General features: G+C 43.7%; 1 protein-coding gene across 1 annotated transcript in view; it reads left to right on the top strand.

Annotated features, from left to right (window-relative positions):
• Positions 1-10,575: 10,575 nt before the first annotated feature.
• Positions 10,576-19,414, top strand: part of DOCK1 (dedicator of cytokinesis 1) — a 412,678-nt gene continuing 403,839 nt past the window's right edge. Inside the window, exon 1 of the mRNA XM_073685060.1 lies at positions 10,576-10,985. Within this exon, the coding sequence (XP_073541161.1) occupies positions 10,940-10,985 (46 nt within the window). The 5' untranslated portion in view covers positions 10,576-10,939. The remainder of the gene's footprint in view (positions 10,986-19,414) is intronic.

Genomic DNA, 19,414 nt, shown 5'->3' on the forward strand with positions numbered 1-19,414 from the left:
AGCAATGGGGGATGATAAAGGTTCGGGTTTTAAATTGAGTCTTTCCAAGAATCCCCCATCAATAACATTCAGAGTAGACCCACAATCAACAAACACCCGAAATTCCATTAATTTTTCCTGAGCAATCGTGGAAGCAGCTAAAAATACACCCTTGGAATTTAAACAGGCAATACGGGCATGACTGACCATTTTTTTTTCTTTCTTGATACGAAGCTCACAGTCTTTAATTAAATGACCAGATTTTCCGCAATAGAAACACAAGCCTTCAGAAAATCTGCGATCTTTTTCTTGAGAGCGAGGTGCCATCGCTCCAATCTCCATCGATTCACCACTGTTAGTACACCAATTCTCATAACCAGAAACTGACATAGCAGAGGATTTGCTCTCATTAACCCTTGCACGCAGTCTCCTATCCACCTGTATAGCTAATTGCATAGCCTGTTGCAAATCTTCAGGTGTAGGATAAGCAATTAGCAGGTCTTTAACCCTTTCACTGAGCCCAGCAAGAAACAGACTCTTCAGAGCAGAATCGTTCCACCCTGTTTGAGTAGACCATCGACGGAAATGAGTACAATATTTTTCCACATTACCTGATCCCTGTCTCAAACGTCTTAACTCAGTCTCAGCTGATGAGACACGGTCAGGATCATCATATAATAGTCCCAAAGCAGAAAAAAAACTATCCACTGAACTGAAGCATGTATCACTAGGTTGCAAAGAAAAGGCCCACTCCTGAGGCTCTTTGCGCAAAAGTGACATTATAAACCCTATGCGCTGGGAATCATCCCCAGAGGACTTGGGTCTCAAACGAAAATACAATAAGCAAGCATTTTTAAATGAAAAAAATTCTCGGTGTTCACCAAAAAATAAATCCGGCAAACGTACCTTAGGCTCCAAGAAATGTGCTCCAGGACAGTTACTCACGTGTTGACGGAGCTCAGTCACCTCCAAAGAGAGTCCCTGCAGGTGTTTAGCCAAATCCAGAACCGACACCATGATGGAACAGAAAAAATCTTTCCTTAGAGCATTTGCTGGGCTGGACTTACTGTTATGTTCTGCTACCAGAGCTAAGGAAAGAGAGGAGATCTGTCCCTACGATAGAACTCAGCTTAATCCCTACGATGTAACAGGGTACCTGATCCTGCGATCAGACCTGCTAAAGTCCTAAGCTAGTCTGTACGGAGACCTATAGATGTGGGGAAGGAATCCCTACAAGTACTAAGGACTGGGAGGAAAATGGGACACCTCCTAACAGAAATAGTAGCAGACAGATGAACAAACAAAATATATAGAACATAGAGGTCCGTAGACCAAGCAAACTAACAGAGTTAGATACAGAGCACAGGCTAGCTAGAAAGTAGTTAAACAATGAAGTCCAGCAAAGCCAGAAGGGCGGAGCAGGATTAAATAGGCCAACAAGGTCATGTGACCAGCAAAGGAAAAAACCTAAGAACAAGGTTCTAACACTTTTCACCCTCCAAACAGGTGGACTGACAGATTACAAGTTTGTAGACAGAGTTGATGCTAATTACAGGACACACTTGTCTTTATGGTCAAATTATTTTCAATCTTTTCTAGGGGTACCATCATTTTTTTTGTCTAGGCCATTTTCATAGTTTATTTTTTTTACTTTTTTGTTGAATCATGATTCAAAAGCAATGTCTGATTTTTACCAGTTGATAATAATAATAGTCTTTATTTATATAGCGCCAACATATTCCGCAGCGCTTAACAATTCACAGGTTCATATACAACAGTCATAAGTAACATAGCTAAAGATAATACAATAATTACAGCAAAAATAACAACCCTGCTAGTAAGAGCTTACAATCTACAATGAGGTGGGGGTGACACAACGGACAATGGCTTATTTACAAGGATGGTCCAGCCATCTTGAGGGGATGAGGGATAGATAAAGGCTGCATGAGCTCATCACCAGCCAGTATCTGTAGTGCTTTTGGGTTCGGTGGAGACTTATGTTTGGAGAAATAAGGGATGGGCTATAAGAATATAAAAGGACTTCTATTAGGGAAGGTGATAGGCTGCTTTAAACAGGTGTGTTTTTAGGGAGCGCCTAAAACTGTGTAAGTTGTGGTTCATCCTAATTTCTTGGGGTAGAGCATTCCAGAGAATAGGTGCAGCTCGGGAGAAGTCTTGAAGTCGGGAGTGGGAGGTACGGATTAGTGCGGATGTTAGTCGAAAGTCGCTTGCGGAGCGTAGAGAACGGGTAGGCCGATAAACAGAAATGAGTGAAGAGATGTAGGGGGGTGCCACACTGTGGAGGGCTTTGTGGGTGAGAACAAGCAATTTAAATTGGATCCTATAATTCATGGGCAGCCAGTGCAATGACTGGCACAGAGCGGTGGAGTCTGAGTAACGGTTAGCCAAATAGATGACCCTGGCTGCAGCATTAAGGATGGACTGGAGGGGGGAAAGTCGAGTGAGGGGGAGGCCAATTAATAGAGAGTTACAGTAGTCAGGTGGGAGTGGATCAGGGCAACAGTGAGGGTTTTTGTTGTTTCCAAGGTGAGAAAGGGGCGGATTCTAGAGATGTTCTTCAGGTGCAAGCGACAAGAGCGGGCAAGAGATTGTATGTGGAAGGTGAAGGAGAGATTGGTGTCAAACACAATGCCCAGACAACGCGCCTGCTGGCTCGGCATTATTATGGTGCCACACATGGAGAGGGAGAAGTCACATTTAGAGAGGTGAGTAGACGGCGGGAGTAGAAGAAGTTCAGTTTTGGAAAGGTTGAGTTTCAGGTAGAGAGCGGACATGATGTTAGAAACTGCGGCCAGACAGTCACTGGTGTTCTATAGTACAGCGGGGGTAAGGTCAGGGGATGAGGTGTATAGTTGTGTGTTATCAGCATAAAGATGGTACTGAAAGCCAAATTTGCTGATGGTCTGTCCAATTGGGGCTGTGTAGAGAGAGAAGAGAAGAGGGCCAAGGACTGAACCCTGAGGGACCCCAATAGTGAGAGGAAGAGGGGAAGAAGTGGAGCCAGTGAATTATACACTGAAAGAGCAGTCAGATAGGTAGGAGGAGAACCAGGAGAGAGCAGTGTCTTTTATGCCAATTGAGTGGAGCATAGAGAGTAGGAGGTGGTGGTCAACGGTGTCGAAGGCTGCAGAGAGGTCAAGAAGAATGAGAGTGATCGCCATTATGTTTTGCTGTCAGAAGGTCGTTGGTTACTTTGATGAGTGCAGTTTCTGTAGAATGTAGGGGGCGGAAGCCGGACTGTGATGGGTCTAGAAGAGAGTGAGTGGAGAGGTAACTGGTAAGGCGGGAGTGGACCAGGCACTCCAAGAGTTTAGAGATGAAGGGAAGATTGGAGACTGGTCTGTAGTTGTTTGTGCAGGTAGGGTCAAGAGAGGGCTTTTTTAATAATGGAGTAATGATGGAGTGTTTGAAGGAGGAGGGGAAAATACCAGAAGAGAGGGAGAGGTTGAAGATTTTAGTTAGGTGAGTAGTGACGACTGAAGAAAGAGACTGGAGTAGATGTGAGGGGATGGGGTCAGTGGTGCATGTAGTGGGATGAGAAGAAGAGAGGAGCCTGGAGACTTCATCTTCTGTGACTGGGTCAAATGTGGAGAGTGATCCAGAAGGGATGTGGGGGGGGGGGGGTGGGAGTCACGGCACTTGGTGGCTGGGAGCTGATTTCCTGACGGATGGTGTCTATTTTCTCTGTGAAGTAGGAGGCCAAGTCCTCGGCACAAATGTCTGCGATGGGGGCCTGCGCTTTAGGACTGAGGAGGGAGTGAAAGGTATAGAAGAGTTTTTTGGGGTTGTTGGTTAGTGAGGATATCAGGGTGGTGAAGTAGGTCTGTTTGGCGAGGTGAAGGGCAGAGTTATATGTTTTTAACATAAATTTGTAGTGGATAAAGTTTTCTGGTGTCCAAGTTTTCCTCCATAGGCGTTCGGCACTTCTAGAGCAACACTGGAGAAATCGGGTTTGCGGTGTACTGTAAGCCAGGGCTCTTTTACTCTGTGTTTGGAGGTTCTGAGGGTGAGGGGCGCTACTTGGTCCACCGTGCTTCTGAGAGTATTATTGTAGTGGTTTACAGCAAGAAATTGATATTTGGTAGATATAAATTGAAAAGGAATTATTAGAGAAATAGATATAAGAAAGATAGGTGATAGATAAAAAAAAATCCCAAAAAGTGATAAAGCAGCAGCAACCAAATAATGTGTGTGTGCAAATCACAAGGTCCAGACCATTGGACTACAGTATAAAAAAAGATGTAAGTGCTCCCATTTCAAAAAAGTGAAAAATAGTATTTGTTTCAGCTCTGTCAATGAGACTTTTCTTTTTTTTTCCTGAAAAAAGGCTCATTGCCAGAGCCGAAACCTGAGGTACATGGGTATTTCTGCACTAAAAAAACCACTGCTTTAAAAATGCACCAAAAATGAATCAAAACAGGGGAACCCGCATAAAACATACAAGAATCAGAGATTTTCATTGTGTATTTTGCACGAGAGAACGCGGCCTCAGAAGTAATGATGAACAGACGCTTTGCATATATTTTTTCCAGATATTTTGTTTTGTGAACATCCACAAAAAACCTTTCTGTACTTTTGTTTTATTTTTCTCTCATTCACATTCTCAGCTCACTCCACCAAATTGCAAAGCTGATATTCATGACCATCTCCTAAAAATGCAAAGTAAGCAATAAAAAGCAAACATTATTACCTCGGAGAATACGAGTTCTCAGTTATTTCAATTTCGTCTGGATAGTGAAATATAAATAATAACATGGGAATAATGATTCATGGGCCGGAAAAGAAGGGGGAGAAAAAAAGAAGGACATTGGACACGGAGGCTGGGATCTCGCTGTACATTCCGTCTGGGGGTTTTATACCCAAAAATGGTGTTCAAACGCACCCCCTCAATGTAACCATTCACCTTAGACTAGTGGAGTCCGAGAGGTGAAACTTTGGACTCGTTTCCAGGTTTCCAGGGGAGTGTTCATCTTTATTGCAGAACACAACAGCATAGTCCAGCAAACTTTGGTGTCCCGCAAAAAAAAATTGACTATTCCCCCCAATGGAGAAACTTGAACTGGAGTCCGGAGTTTCTGCTTACCTCATTACAGTGAATGAATAGGACAAGGGTCACATCAAGGTATTCAAATGTGCTCCCACAACAGATTACTCAGCATAAAGCATTAAAGGGGTATTCCCATCTCCAAGATCCTATCCCAATATGTAGTAGGTGTAATAATAATAATATTAGCAAAACCTCCAATTAGAAATGTAGTATTGTTCTTCTGATTCTTGAAGTCGCTTACCCCATGTGCAGGGCATTGCAGTAGCTTAGGTATCAATGGTTATGACCACTAACTAACTGTCACTATAGGAGTGTTCGTAACCATGGAAACCTAAGCTACTGCAATGCCCTGCACATGGGGTAAGTGACATAGCTAATCAGAAGAACTATACTACATTTTTAATTGGAGGTTTTGCTATTATTATTAAACCTACTACATATTGGGAGAGGATCTTATAAATTCTTATCATCAATCTTTCGAGCTCCTCTCAGCCGAGTTATGACCACATGGAAGTTGAACCGAACCAAAAGTATGATGCTGTTACTACTGGCTGAATATTGTCACACAAAGATGTCCATTTATTCATACATTTCCACGAGGAATAACAGAGGAAAAGCAGTGAACACAGAGTTCAGAAAAGATGCTCTTTGGATTGTTCTTTTGCAGAATACAAGTACTTCTAAAAGATACGTAACAAAAGCATGCAGGTCCTCTTAAACGGTGTGTCCCCATATGGTACATTTATGGAATATCTTGTGGATATCTGATAAATATATACTAGAAGACATTCCCAGTAATGGGACCTGCATCCATTGTATTTCGAGGATGAGGAACCTACCTGTGAGTGAAGACAGTCAGAATTCCCATACAAATTTAATTGAATCACGTCTCCACTGACAACACATGTCGGGATAGATGCAATTCCCATTAATGGGACCCAGATCTACTATATATTTATGACATATACTATGGATATGCCAAAAATGTGCGAGGTAGGAGATCCCCTTTAAAGTGTTTGTCCAGTGGTAACTTGATTGGTGGAGGTCCGACCGCTGAGTCCTCCATTGATAGGCAGAGAGGAAAATGTTATTCACGATCAGATGTCTGACCGACGCTTCATCAGAAAAAGCCAAACACAAAGCTCAGCAGCCCCATAGAGAGTGATGGAGCAGCGGTCGAGCATGTGCACTGATGCTCCAAACTAACGGGGATAAAAGTTCCTTGATCTGCCGATCCCTAAGTTTGAATCCCATTGATCAACAACTGTAGATATGTGATAACTTGTTTTATGTTTTGATAACTTGCTAAAACATCGATGACAAATTCTTAGGCTCTCTCAAAATGGCACGTCAGGCAATGAGTCTGTGACATATGTGTTTGTCACTAAGACTCCCCTTGGGTCCGTCATGTCCTGTGTTCGAACCGTGAGCAGTAAAGCTCAGTCTTTGGTATCCTCTGCGTAGCGTTTGTGGTTGAGAAAGGGGTGCACCGGGTGGTAGGGTCCTTAGTAGCCACATGTGGAGATCGTGAGAAGGCGTCCTGTAGGAGCCAAAAACCAACGCATGTCAGAGTCTGGCTGCTAATATGTCTTGGTTACCTAATATAGTCTATTAGACCATCCACAGAATGATTACATTGGGATGAAAGGAAAAAAATATATTATAGCACATATGAATGAAGAAGTATAGTAATAGTGAATTAAAAGAAAAAATGCTTTATTAAAATGTAACTGTCATTTTAATTTTTATTTCATAAATCAATTTCATCATGAAATTTCAGCAGTAAATTTTGGGACCCTTCCCATATGAACAAAACATCGTCAATGAATCGATACCATAGGACCAGGTCTGCCCGTAACCCGCCTTTGTCAAAAATGGTAGGTTCTTCCCATGTGCCTACACTGGTGTTATATGTGAGGGGAGGTATGTTTCACTACGACTGCTAGCCTTAGTGAACTGAAACTGCAACTTTTCTCCAGCATGTTATATGTTGGGGGGTTAAATCACCATTGTGAAGGGAGTGATTTTGGGTGAATGACATAGAGAAGGGAGAGAAGTCATTCACCATACCTCACCCTCAGGGTGTGGCTGAGCAAGGTTAAATGCTCAGTCACTGTCTTTTTTCTGTGTTGGTGAGTCTGGAGAGACAAGTCTCCAGGCTGTGGAACTTCAGCTCAGGAGGAACAGAAGGGCGCTGCAAATTGGTGCAGGCGAACCCGCACACATATGGACTGTGTTACCATTTGTTTTTTTTTTGTTTTATCTTTATGCCAGCAAGGCTGAGTTTGGTTTTCTGAAGTCTGCAGTGTTTTATGCTGACATAATTAAACTCGCAGGTGAAACCGTTCCTGTGTCTACTTCCGACTGCAGCCGAGCGAGTCGTCTTGCCACACTACATATAAATTGGCATAACTGTGGGTGTTAGAACTCTCCTGTTAGAAAAAACCTATCTTGCTGGTCACATGACCTTTTTTGCCTATTTAATCCTGCTCCGCCCTCCTGGCCTTGCCGGACTTCATTGTAATTTCTACTCTTAAGCTAGCCTGGTGCTTAGTTACCTTTCTCAGTCAGTTTAGCTAGGTCTTCGGACCTTTATGTTCTATGTTGTGTGTTTGTCTTTTACTGCTACAATCTCGGCTAGAAGGTGTCCAACTTTATCCCAGTCCCTAGTTCTTGTAGGGATCCCTCCCTTGCATCTATAGGTCTTCGTACAGACTAGCCGAGGACTTTAGCGGGTCTGATCGCAGGATCAGGTTCCCCGTTACATCGTAGGGATCTAGCTTAGTTCTATTGTAGGGACAGATCTCCTTTCTTTCCTTAGTGCTTGTAGCAGATCATAACAGTGGGCAAATATGGTCCCTTTGTTTGCAGGCAAAATTGGTGTTCATAAATGAAATAATTATGCATTAGGATAAGTAGAATACTTTTCATAATAAATTCAGTTTGTATATTTATCCATTTTGTGCAAAAATGATGAACTGCATCACAACCTTTTTGCTGATCATTCACTGTGTATAGTGATGTGATTGCCAATGTTCCCAAAATATACTGCCTTTTCCATTTAATAGACTCCAGAATTTGTAACGCATGACAGGTATTTTTAAAATAGGCTGGTAAATGTAACACACACCCAACATACTTAGATAGATTGGCAGTGAGGCAATTAGTGCCTGAAATGATCAGCCTCCTGGGGGTGGGGGGCAAATAATGCTTTTATAGATTTTGGGGCTTCAACAGGACACCAATCCAGTAACGTCTCACACCTCTTCAAGATCTCCACGTGTGGTTACCAGGAACGCTACCAGCCGGGGTGCCCTGGTCTCAACCATCAATGCTACGCAGAGGGTGACAAAGGACCAAAGACTGATCTTTACTACGCACGGCTCGCGCACTGGACATTTCGGACCCACCCATATTGGAGCTTCTTTTACCGACACTACTGCCTCGCACCACAGTCTCAGGACATTACTTTTATAGTAAGTGGATCCTCCTGGAGTTTATCTATTGGGATATTTATGTGACACTTTTTTTTATTTAGTGCAACTCTACCGCATTTCATGCATCCCTATGAATTATACTTATTAGGCCATCATACTGTCTCAAGGAGCATGGCAGTACCGCATGGTTTTTCCTGAATGCTATTTTATCTCTATGTCAGAGGATTAGAAAACTGTCACAAGGGTGAACACAGAGAAAAATGGTAGAAATATTAACCAAGTCTGCGTACACAGCAATAGATGGTGTGGAAGAGATAGCCCAGTGATACATGAAGAAAACACAGCAGGTAATGCAGGTAATGCAACTTTATCCTCCACCCACCAGAACATAAGTAATAAGTTTAGTGGAAGAGATAATGTGCTAATAAGAAAAACTAACAAAAGAGACTTAAAACAACCAGAAAGACAGAAACCTGGAAGACAAAGGGGCTTCTCCAGTTACAAGTTTTAGGCGATAACTTGTTGATCAGTGGGGTCTGACTACTGGGATCAGTGGTGATCGGCACCTTTAGCCCGTTAGAATGGATAAGCAGTGCGCACGCTCCACCACCACTGCATTCATTGTCTATGAGGCTGTCGAGCGCTGCTCTCGACTCTTTCCGGCAGCCCCATAGGGAATGAATGGAGCAGCAGACGGGCGTCTGATCTGCCGCAGCATCTTACAAGTTCTCCGTCGGCTATAAAACTGGCTTAATCTGCTGATGGGTGCAGGCATCCATTACCCCTGCGTCATAGACTGTGAACCTGATAGGAAAGATAAAAAATGTCTGAGAAGGTTTCGGTACCGCGGTTCTTCTCCTATTAAAGCCATTTATGCTACAATAGTCTAAATATGAACAGGAGTACGCTACTTCCCATAGCAACCAATCAGCTGCCAGCTCTCATTCACACACCACAGGTTATAAAATGAAAGCTGCTTTCTGATTGGTTGCTATGGACTAACACTATAAAACTTATGCAGTCTCCAGCAGCAACCAATCAGCTTCCAGCTGTCATGTAACAATCAAAGGCCATAAAATTAAAGCAAGGCTCCAATTGGCTGTCATATATATAGCGCTAACATATTGCGCAGCGCTTCACATACATTATCGACACTGTCCCAATTGGGGCTCACAATCTAGATTATCTATCAGTATGTCTTTAAAGTGTGGGAGAAAACCAGAGAACCTGGAGGAAACCCACGTAAACACGGGGAGAACATGCAAACTCCTTGCAGATGTTGTCCTTGGTGGGATTTGAACCCAGGACCCCAGCAAGGCTGCAGTGCTAACCATTGTGCCACCGTGCCGCCCCTATCTGATTTGGTCTCTTAATTGGTTATTAGGGGTTACTATTCTGTCCAACACACATACTTCTCCTGATAAGGATAGTATGCCGTAAATATCTACAATAAGAAGACATTTAAAAGCAGTATCCCATAGCAACCAATCAACTCTCATTTCTCATTCACTACAGGCTATAAATTGAAAGTTGCTTTTTGATTGGTTAATATGGACCACCACTCTACTGATTATATCTTGCCATATCCCACACCAACCAATCATCTCTCATTAACTGACTCAAGGTTACAAAATAAAAGTCAGTCTCTGATTGATAGTAGCAGTGTTTTGCATCTATTGTTGCTGTAGCCAATCAGCTTTCAGCTCTCATTTTCTACTTCTAAATGCTGATCACTGATAGGTTGCAATGAGACACTGCAATAGCCTTTGAGTCTATAGCAACCAATCACCCATCAGTTCTCATTTTCCACTAATGCTAAAAACACACTGATCACTGATTGGTCCATAGTAACCAATCACCATTTAGCTTCCATTTTCCCAGCACAGGTTATAAAATGAAAGCTGCTCTCTGATTGATAGAAACTAACCCAACTTGTTTCAGTGTCAGATAGCGACCAATCAGTTTTTACCTCTTATTTAACACGGGTTATAACAAAAACAAATCTGCTCTCCTATTGGTTCCTATGATATCCCGCTTCTGCCGTCCCAGAGGTGGTGACGTCACGGTGCATCACGTGACCCCAACAAAGTTCTCTCTCTTCTCCCTCTTCTGTTGTTCCGAAAGAGGGAGAAGGAGGAGGAGGCCGGGCAATGGCGGCCTGAGCAGAGTCTCCTCCACACCTTCCCTGTGTGCTGCCCCGGCTGCAGCCATTCTTCTCACAGCTAGGGGAGGAGCTACCTCCAGGAAATCCCTGACACGCCGGCCAGGGCTGGGCTTCCATCTCCTCCCTCCTCCTCCTCCTCCTCCTCACAAAGTTACAGTGTGTCCATCCCCTGCTCTTTCCTCCTTGTTGTTACTTTCCTCTGTTACTTTAGGATTTAGCTGCCCCTTCCCCGCCCTGCACCGATGACGGCTGCCCGACACTGAGCTCAGGAGCCGGGGAGCAGCAGGCACCATGACCCGCTGGGTGCCCACCAAGAAGGAGGAGAAGTATGGAGTGGGTAAGTGCAGGAAGTGGGGCAGGGGCTGCTGGGGAGGGGGGCACTATGTGACTGCTGGGGGACTACAACTCCCAGCATGTGCTGTGCCAGCTGTGGGGGAGGGGGGTGCACTTCTGCACTGGGCCACAACTTCTCTCCCTCTCCTGCTTCCTGGGTGTCCACATGTGGCTGATGTTCTGCAGATGCATCTCCAGCTGTAGGGACCATACTGAATACTCTGCACAATGTCATTTATTTACTTTTTTTTTTTTTTGCACAAAAATGAGCAACACAGAGGTCTGACGGCGATCTGGAGGGAGCATTGGTTGGGGTATGTTCACACTATGGGCTTTTTTTTCTGCCGTCCGGGAATAAGGTGCTCAAAAGACTCTTTTCCCAATCTTTCGTGTGGAAAAAAAAAAACATTCAGGTTTTTGAGCTTCTTTTAACCGCTTCAGGTTTCCAAAAAAACGGCAAGAGGTTAAAAGAAGTGAGCGGACCGTCCTTAAGATGTGTTTATCTTCTTTTTTTTTTTTTCTGCTTGGAAGATTCTCCATACTGTAAAATAGGGAAGGCTAAAACAAACACTGGAAACTGCCTTGGCATCTATTGGAGCGTTTTTGTTGGCGATTTCCCTTTAAGAAAAAAAGAAAAGAAAAAGTGTTTTATTGCTTAACAGATGTCAAAAATCGTCTGAAAATTGTCCCAAACAAAAGCAAAATAGAAAGTTTCCAAAAAGGCGCTGAATAAAATATTTACCAAAAAACGTAAACGAAAACAATTCAGTAAAGGGCTTGTGTAAACGACTGTATTTTTGGTCCAATATTATTTTAGGAGGCCGTGCAGATGTCTGATTTTATTTTATTTTTTTAATTTTTCTTCGGACCAAGTCTGTTCGAGGAACAGATCGCGGGATGCACAATTTGCATCCGATATTCGGATCACACTCGGCTATGCAAGTGAAATGAGTTCGTGGAAACCATCAGACTGCACTCGGATCACATCTGAGTGCAGTCCGGTGTTCACGGACTGACAGAATGGAGGAGATGGAGACATTTTTATTTTCATCTTCTCCTCATTCAAGAAAGTCTGATCAGCATAATCAGACCGATTTTGTCAGATGATAAAAATTTCTGCCGTGTGATTGTAGCGTAACAAAAACTGCTTTTCCTGAAACAATTTCCATTTGAAACCATCAATATTTTTGTCAGTTGGGAAAAAAACAGTGTGAACATGCCTTTAGAAAACGTGTGTGGACATCCTAGCAGTCATCTGATGAGCAAGCAAAACTTTGTGTTTTGACCAATCATGGTGGCATGAAGATCGCTATCAACAGCGCATTGTCCCGTGTAAACTCCCGATGTGCTGCCGATAACGCAATACTGTATGAGGACAGGGCGATCATATTCACCATCATTCTGATGTGTTACCAGGACATTAAACGACCTGAGGCTGCGGTTATACAGCGACGCGTTGCGACATCACATCTGACGACTTCTTATGCTGTCATGTTGCGACCTCCCGTGATTGCAATTCAGAGTCTCAAATGTTTCTCCATCTGTTGGATTTTCTTTCGCTGGTAGCAAGTTGCATTTGACTCACTTGCCATTGACTTCAATGTAAGTCACATAACGGCAAATTGCTCAGTTTTTCCGTGCATGATTTGCCTGAGAGCTGCTGTCGCACAACGCGTTTCGCCATGCGGCCCTAACCTTAGCAGCCGCGATCAGCAGGTGTGATTGTCAGACCGCAAAAGAAAACAGACATGTTGGTTTTTGATCCAAAATCCAAATCTCAGTTCAGACTCGTCCATGGATCTATGCCGTCGTTGTGTCATCCAAGTACTGTCCATTTTTATTTTTTTTTACTATTTAAGTGCAGACGGCTGTAGATTCTCTCCGATTTTGTAAATGTCACTCTGATCATAGATTACTGTGTGATCCGATTCTCTCAGATGAAGAGAAGATGGAGAAAAAAAATGTCTCCATCTTCTCAATTCTGTGAGGCTGCGGAAATCAGACTGCACTCAGACATCATCCGAGTGCAGTCTGATGTTTCGCACTCGTTCGTTGTCTTGCATGGCCGAGTACAATCCTAACATTGGATCAAACCTGAGCGTAGACCCTGTCCGAGGAAATAATGAAAAGTGCATTGCCCCATAGCATAACATTGGTCTGGGTGCAATCCTATGCTTTGTCAGATCACACTTGGATCGAAAATACACTTTTCTTCACTTACCCTTAGGCCACTTTCAGTATTTGATCAGTATTTCACATCAGTATTTTTAAGCCAAAACCAGGAATGGAACAATACGAGAAAAAGTATAAGAGAAACACGTCACCACTTCTGTATTTATCACCCACTCCTGGTTTTGGCTTACAAATACTGATGTAAAATACTGACCGAATACTGAATGTGTGAACGTGAATAATCTTGGAGCACTGATGGATGCCACACTGATGGTGAAAATGAATACATAATGCATGGACCAAAAATGGCTGACAATCAGAGGGTAAAAAAAACACAAAACCCGTGTGTCTGAATGAGGCCTAGCATGCCGGATTTGCAGCTAGGAGTTAGACACCGCAACAATCTGACTAATCCTAGAAATAATACTCCTACTGTTACAATTCTAGACAATCGCTTTAAGATCTGATCCGCGTATCTGGTATCTTATTCTGCTGATTTACGCAAATCTGCACACAATATCTTCGGCATCTTCATCTCACGCGGCCACTACTGTGGATGAACGCACCGTTTAGAATGATATTTTGATAAAGAATCGCTCAAATAGTGATTCCCTTGGGAAATAGTCCTGCTAGCACTCATTGTAAGTGGGAATACTGAGGCTAGGCTCACATTTAGTGTTCGGGGTGGCTGTAGCACGCAAAGGCGGCTACGACGTCTTATAAGTCGTAGCCGCTTTCCACTGTATCATTGCAGATGACTTAAAAATCACCTGAATATTGTCATCGGCCGTGTGGGTTCTGCAAAACTGCAGCCGTTAAATACTTCACAACTTGTTTGCGAATAAAGCAACAGCCAATTAAGTCCACGGCCCCACTATCAGTATTCGGTCAGTATTTTTTCTCAGGAGTGGGAGCCAAAACCAGGCGAGGAACAATCCGAGAAAAGGTATAATAGAAACGAGTCACCAATTCTGCATTTATCACCCACTCCTGGTTTTGGCGCCCACTCCTGAGAAAAAATACTGACCAAATACTGATAGTGGGGCCAGGGCCTTAAAGTGCATAGTTGTGGTCATGTGCTATCTAGATTTTCATTCTCTTCTCTTAATATTGGTACAGAAAGAATTGGATGAGATTTTAGTTGTCACGTTTTCATGCATACTGCTGGTCACGAGACCGCCCAGTGGTGCAGGGGAGAGAGGGGAATCCTGACCGTGTGCGCAGTGCACACTGTCATGATTTGTCAGTCTGCAGTCACTCCATGGGTCTTTTGCTGAGCTTGGAAAACCCCTTGTAAGTCTAGGGATAGTTTACAACTTTGACCATGACACAGGTCGCAAAATTTTATCTGCAGATCCAATATCGCACTGCAATTCAGATGAATGGGGTTGCGTTGAGGCCCACAAGATGCTACGGGTCACAAAAAATTCTACCGGTTCCAAATTTTTGTGACCTGCTTGTTGCGGTCACAATGCGACCCTGTTGACTTGCATGATTCAGTGCTGGAGCAGAGCGATCTTTGATCACATGACTGAAAAAGATCAAAATCTACAACATATATTAACATTCAGTACTGTAGTTTGAAAGTTGTACACGTCAGGGCACCATGTGCTTCAGATTTTTTTTCTTTTTCTGCTGCGTGTGGATGACATTTTGTAATACATAAGATTTTTTTGCATGGAGTTTTGCAACGAAAAATCTTCAGAATGGATGTGAAATGTGAAAGCTCCTGCAGAACCTCTTTAGCAAATGGAAATTTATCAAACTAAGTGCAAAGGACACAGTTGCCATTAAGAACTGATTTCGGGTCTCATAATTTAGGGGCCAGTTGAAAAATGAGAGCTGGAATCAGGCTGCTATGGACCACTACTTTTTTTTTTTTGGGAAATTTCCCCAGTTGTGTTTCGTGAAATATCTATTGAAAATGTGCTTTATATTAAATAACGATCCGGTGTTCATGTCTGGGATTCCGGTGTGATGTAGAAGGTTTAGGGCATAGAGAGACTTATAATTCGGTTGTATGATATCACCCCGAGGTTTGTAGTGCAATCTGAATTTCATCTTGCAAGATATAATGGGGTTCTCATGATCCTAAAAAATACACTTGCATAGCGCTTCTAACAACAAAAAAATGTGCAATTTTTCTCTTATTAAAAATCCTCATTCTTATTGAGAATTGAGATTTTTATTTTATTTTATAATTTACTGCTCGTTGCTTGTCTTACCGGCCACCTCTGCAGTCTATCAGCGGTAGCAAGTAGTGCAGTGTTTCCAGGCTGTTGGCTATAGAGCTTGTAAGCGCTGCTCTGACGCTCCCTGGATTGCTCTGCTTGCAGCATTGAAGAGCGCATAGATCGGGCCGCTGGTGTAATGATGCCATTGGTTGGGACTGTCAATCAGTTAGAAGTGCACTGTGGTCCGTCAAGCCGGAAGCTTGGAGGCAGGAGAGTGATGGGCTGCTGAAGACAAGATGAGAAATCCCCTTTTAACCCATTTAAAGCAACCCTCCTCCCTAGTATTAAAAAGTGACTGTACATTTGTCTTGTATGGCCACCCTACCAAGTGCCTTCCAGACCCGCTGCATCCAAGATGACTTCCGCAGTGGCGCGGGAGACACAGTGCTGAGTGTGAACCTTGCTACCCCTGCTGTTCCTGTGCCGTGGATATGGTTCTGAGTCCTTACACCACTGCCACAACCATCTTGGATGAAAGAGGGGCGAAAGCTTGGTCTCAGCAGCCGAGGCAAAGGGAAGGCACCAGGTATGGTGACCATACGCGACAAGTATAAAACCACTTTAATTCCCCACTTTCTTCCAGAAGAAATGAGTAGAAAAAGTTGTGTAAGGTTAAATCCACATGTGAAGTGCTTAAAATCTGTCTTGAAAATCCGCAAGAAAAACTTGACAGGCCGTGGATCTAAAAATCAACACCGCAAGTCTATTTTCGTGTGGAAACCCCTTAAAAGGGATTTTCTCCTCAGACTTTGCTTTGATGTCCGATTGAGGCTGTAACAGAGAAGACCCCTGCTGATTACAAGACCACAGTAGAGTGGCACCGCACTTGGCATTTTCCTTGGGCAAAGTCACCCACTTGGTTGGAGCTTTGACTAATATATTCAGGAATCCCATTTTATTGCCCTTTTTTAGTGTATACTTTCCACTTCTGATGACTATTTCCCAGCGCTGCGTGTTAAATGCAGACAGCACAGGATGGGCACCGTACGTCGCTGTGTCTGTACCGGGATGCACATTTCTTGTGTGAGTAAGGGGTTTTTATCCCCGCGTATATGGGAAGTCCATGTGAGTAATCTGCCAGCCTGCGCTGAGTCACTTGTTCTACCAAAGCGTTAGCTTTTTGCAAGGAAGAAATGTAAAGAGGATTTATCCCGTGAGCACAGATTAATTTATTAGTGACTATCTCAGCAACTTCTTGTGCCCGCGGGTGTGCAAATGTTCAATATCTTAAAGGGAAATGCACCTTCCAAATACTCAGGTACTTTTATCTGCAGTCAGATATTACATAGCAGGAAATGGTGCAGAACATGCTGTGTTTTTAAACCACGTAATCTACCTATTTCCTCATTGGTTTTGCAAAGAATTGAACATTTCCTAAAACTTTTTTTTTTTTTTGGTGAAACTGAGGAAGAATGTGACTTAACAGGAGTTTTGCAACTTTTAAAAACTTAATCTGACTTAGGCTGTGTGCCCACGTAGCATTTTTCAAGCGTTTTTGATGCGGAATTTCCGCAGCGTAAACGCTTGAAAAACGCTTGGTAACCCGCACCCCATGGTCCCCAATGGGATTCCGCAAGTTCTATGCACATGCTGCGGATTTTTCCGCAGCGTTTATGCTGCGTTCAAAAATCCGCAGCATGTCATTTAATTTTGCGTTTCCGCAAGCAGAATTGCCTTTGTTCAATGCATAAAAAACGCAAGGCAATTCCGCATGTGGAAAACGCGTGATAAACGCGCGATAAACGCGTGCGGAATTCCGCATGCGTTTTTCCGGGAGAGGACTTGCATTTATGCAGCAGAAATTTTCTGCTTCATAAATGCAACGTGGGCACATAGCCTTAAGCAGACGTTCCAGATTTGTAAAGTGCATATGCCTGGATGCTTACCGATTTTTAATTTTTATTTTTCTAAATTGTAGGGACATTGTAAAGCACTCACTTCAGAGCTAAATGGAGCTTCCTGCCATTGGTCCTGACTGACTTGTTTCCCATATTTTACTGTACCATTGGTATAAAATAAAATCTGTTACAACTCTCATTACTGCTCCATGGAATTAAGTGGAGCATCCACAGAGGTACCTGAGTCGTCACGTTATAACTGTAAGGGCACAATTAAATGGTTGGGCCCCAGCCACCATATACTCAAGCTGAGACAAGAAGACCATGTGCATGAGCGTTTTGTGCACAGAGAATGTCATATTATCAGCAGCACATCACCTGTTTACACAGGAAGATGTGCTGCCGAGAACGATTATTTCCAGGACGTCCCTCCTGACAGCACCATCAGGAGGTTGTCCTTCATATCCTTGATAGGGACAGGAAACACACAAGAGGTTAAAAGGCCCCTCCCTCTACCCCAACTCCAGTGTTTTTCCTGTCCCTATCAGGGACAGACACAAAAGAGGATTATGTTGCCAGGTGCAGGAGGATCGGGCCGGGGTCCTCGCACTCCTCCCCTCCCTCCTGCCAGAGTCCGGAGACCGACACCCCGTTGAAACCAGGGGTCCCTCAGCCTTTTTCCGGTAGGAGTGGAACAGTTTTCCCTGCAAAGGGGGCTCTGGGTTCCGGCGGCCGCAGCCCTGCGCACAGCTCCAGCGTGCGCTGCAAGACGGCGGAGACTGCACTTCCGGTTACAGAGGGAGCGATCCGCGAATCTCTAGTAGCTGGCGTGCATTCCACAGTGGAACTCACTTCTGGAAAATTTGAAAAAAATGGCGCCAAACTGAAACTTAAAGGAGAAACGCCTTTTTTTCTGACAATGATGAAGACAGGTGAGAAAGGTTATCAGTCAACCAGCACACCAGTAATGGCAGATCAAACCACTGGTCGTTCTTACACTCCGACTGAACCTCCAGTCCAAGTAAGTTTACGGAGTACTTCCCCTCTTCTCACCACATTCCCATTTGTATATGGTAGTAAAAAGTCTTGTGCTCCTTGTCATTTTAGGACAAGGAGACACTTAAAAAAGACACGATGACATCAGCTCCTAAGAAAAGGAGATGCACCATCTGTAACAAGAAACTACTGGACACATACGGGAAACAGTTATGCTCTACCTGTATTGCAAAAGTTGTCAAAGAACATTCCTCCTTCATGTCAGATTTGAGAGCCATAGTAAGAGAGGAAGTGCAGAGTACTCTCACAGACTTAGTCGCTCCACAATCTCCTTAGGGTGCGCCCCATCTCAAGAGGCCACGTCAGGAGCTGGAGTCCAGTTCTGGGGAAGAAGAGTTGTCGGATTTTTCTGCCCCCGATCAGGACAGGGAAGACTCTTATCATTAAACCCCCAGAAGAGAAGAGAAAATATCTCTTCTCCTGGGAAGATACCGATACACTATTAACTGCAGTAAGAAACACTGTGCAGATAGAAGACACTTACCAACCATCATCAGTGCAGGATGAGATGTTTGGGGGATTGAGAACCCATAGGAATAAGGTTTTTCCTGTGAATAATCACATTAAGGCAATGCTCTTGGAAGAGTGGGAAGACGGAGAGAAGAATCTAGTAATTCCCAGAAGCTTCAGAACTCGCCTACCATTCGAACCAGAAGATATAAAATTATGGGACGAAACCCCAAAAATTGATGTCCCGATTGCCAGGGTAACGAAAAAAAACATCCATCCCGTTTGAGGATTCGTCATCTCTAAAGGATGCAATGGATAGGAAGGCAGACGGTCTCCTTAAAAAGACCTGGGAAACATATGCAGCGATAAAAAAAAGCCAATATCGCATCCACTTCAGTGGCAAGATCCATGAGCAATATGGCTGGAACAACTGGAAGACCACCTGAGAAGGAAGACATCCAGAGCGGAGATCCTCGACTCAATTCCACTACTTAAGATGGCAACAGCGTTTGTCGCCGACGCCTCGGCAGAATCAATAAGATTTGCTGCTCGGAATGGGGCCCTTTATACTGCATCCAGAGGAGCAATATGGCTAAAAACATGGTCAGGAGACAGTCATTCTAAACGTAAATTGTGTGCCATTCCCTTTTCAGGCCTCCGGGTGTTTGGTCCAGTATTGGATG

Source organism: Phyllobates terribilis, unplaced genomic scaffold (genome assembly GCF_046119375.1).
Source record: "Phyllobates terribilis strain yellow unplaced genomic scaffold, ASM4611937v1 Scaffold_5__5_contigs__length_657084704, whole genome shotgun sequence".
In the NCBI taxonomy this organism is placed as follows: Eukaryota; Metazoa; Chordata; class Amphibia; order Anura; family Dendrobatidae; genus Phyllobates; species Phyllobates terribilis.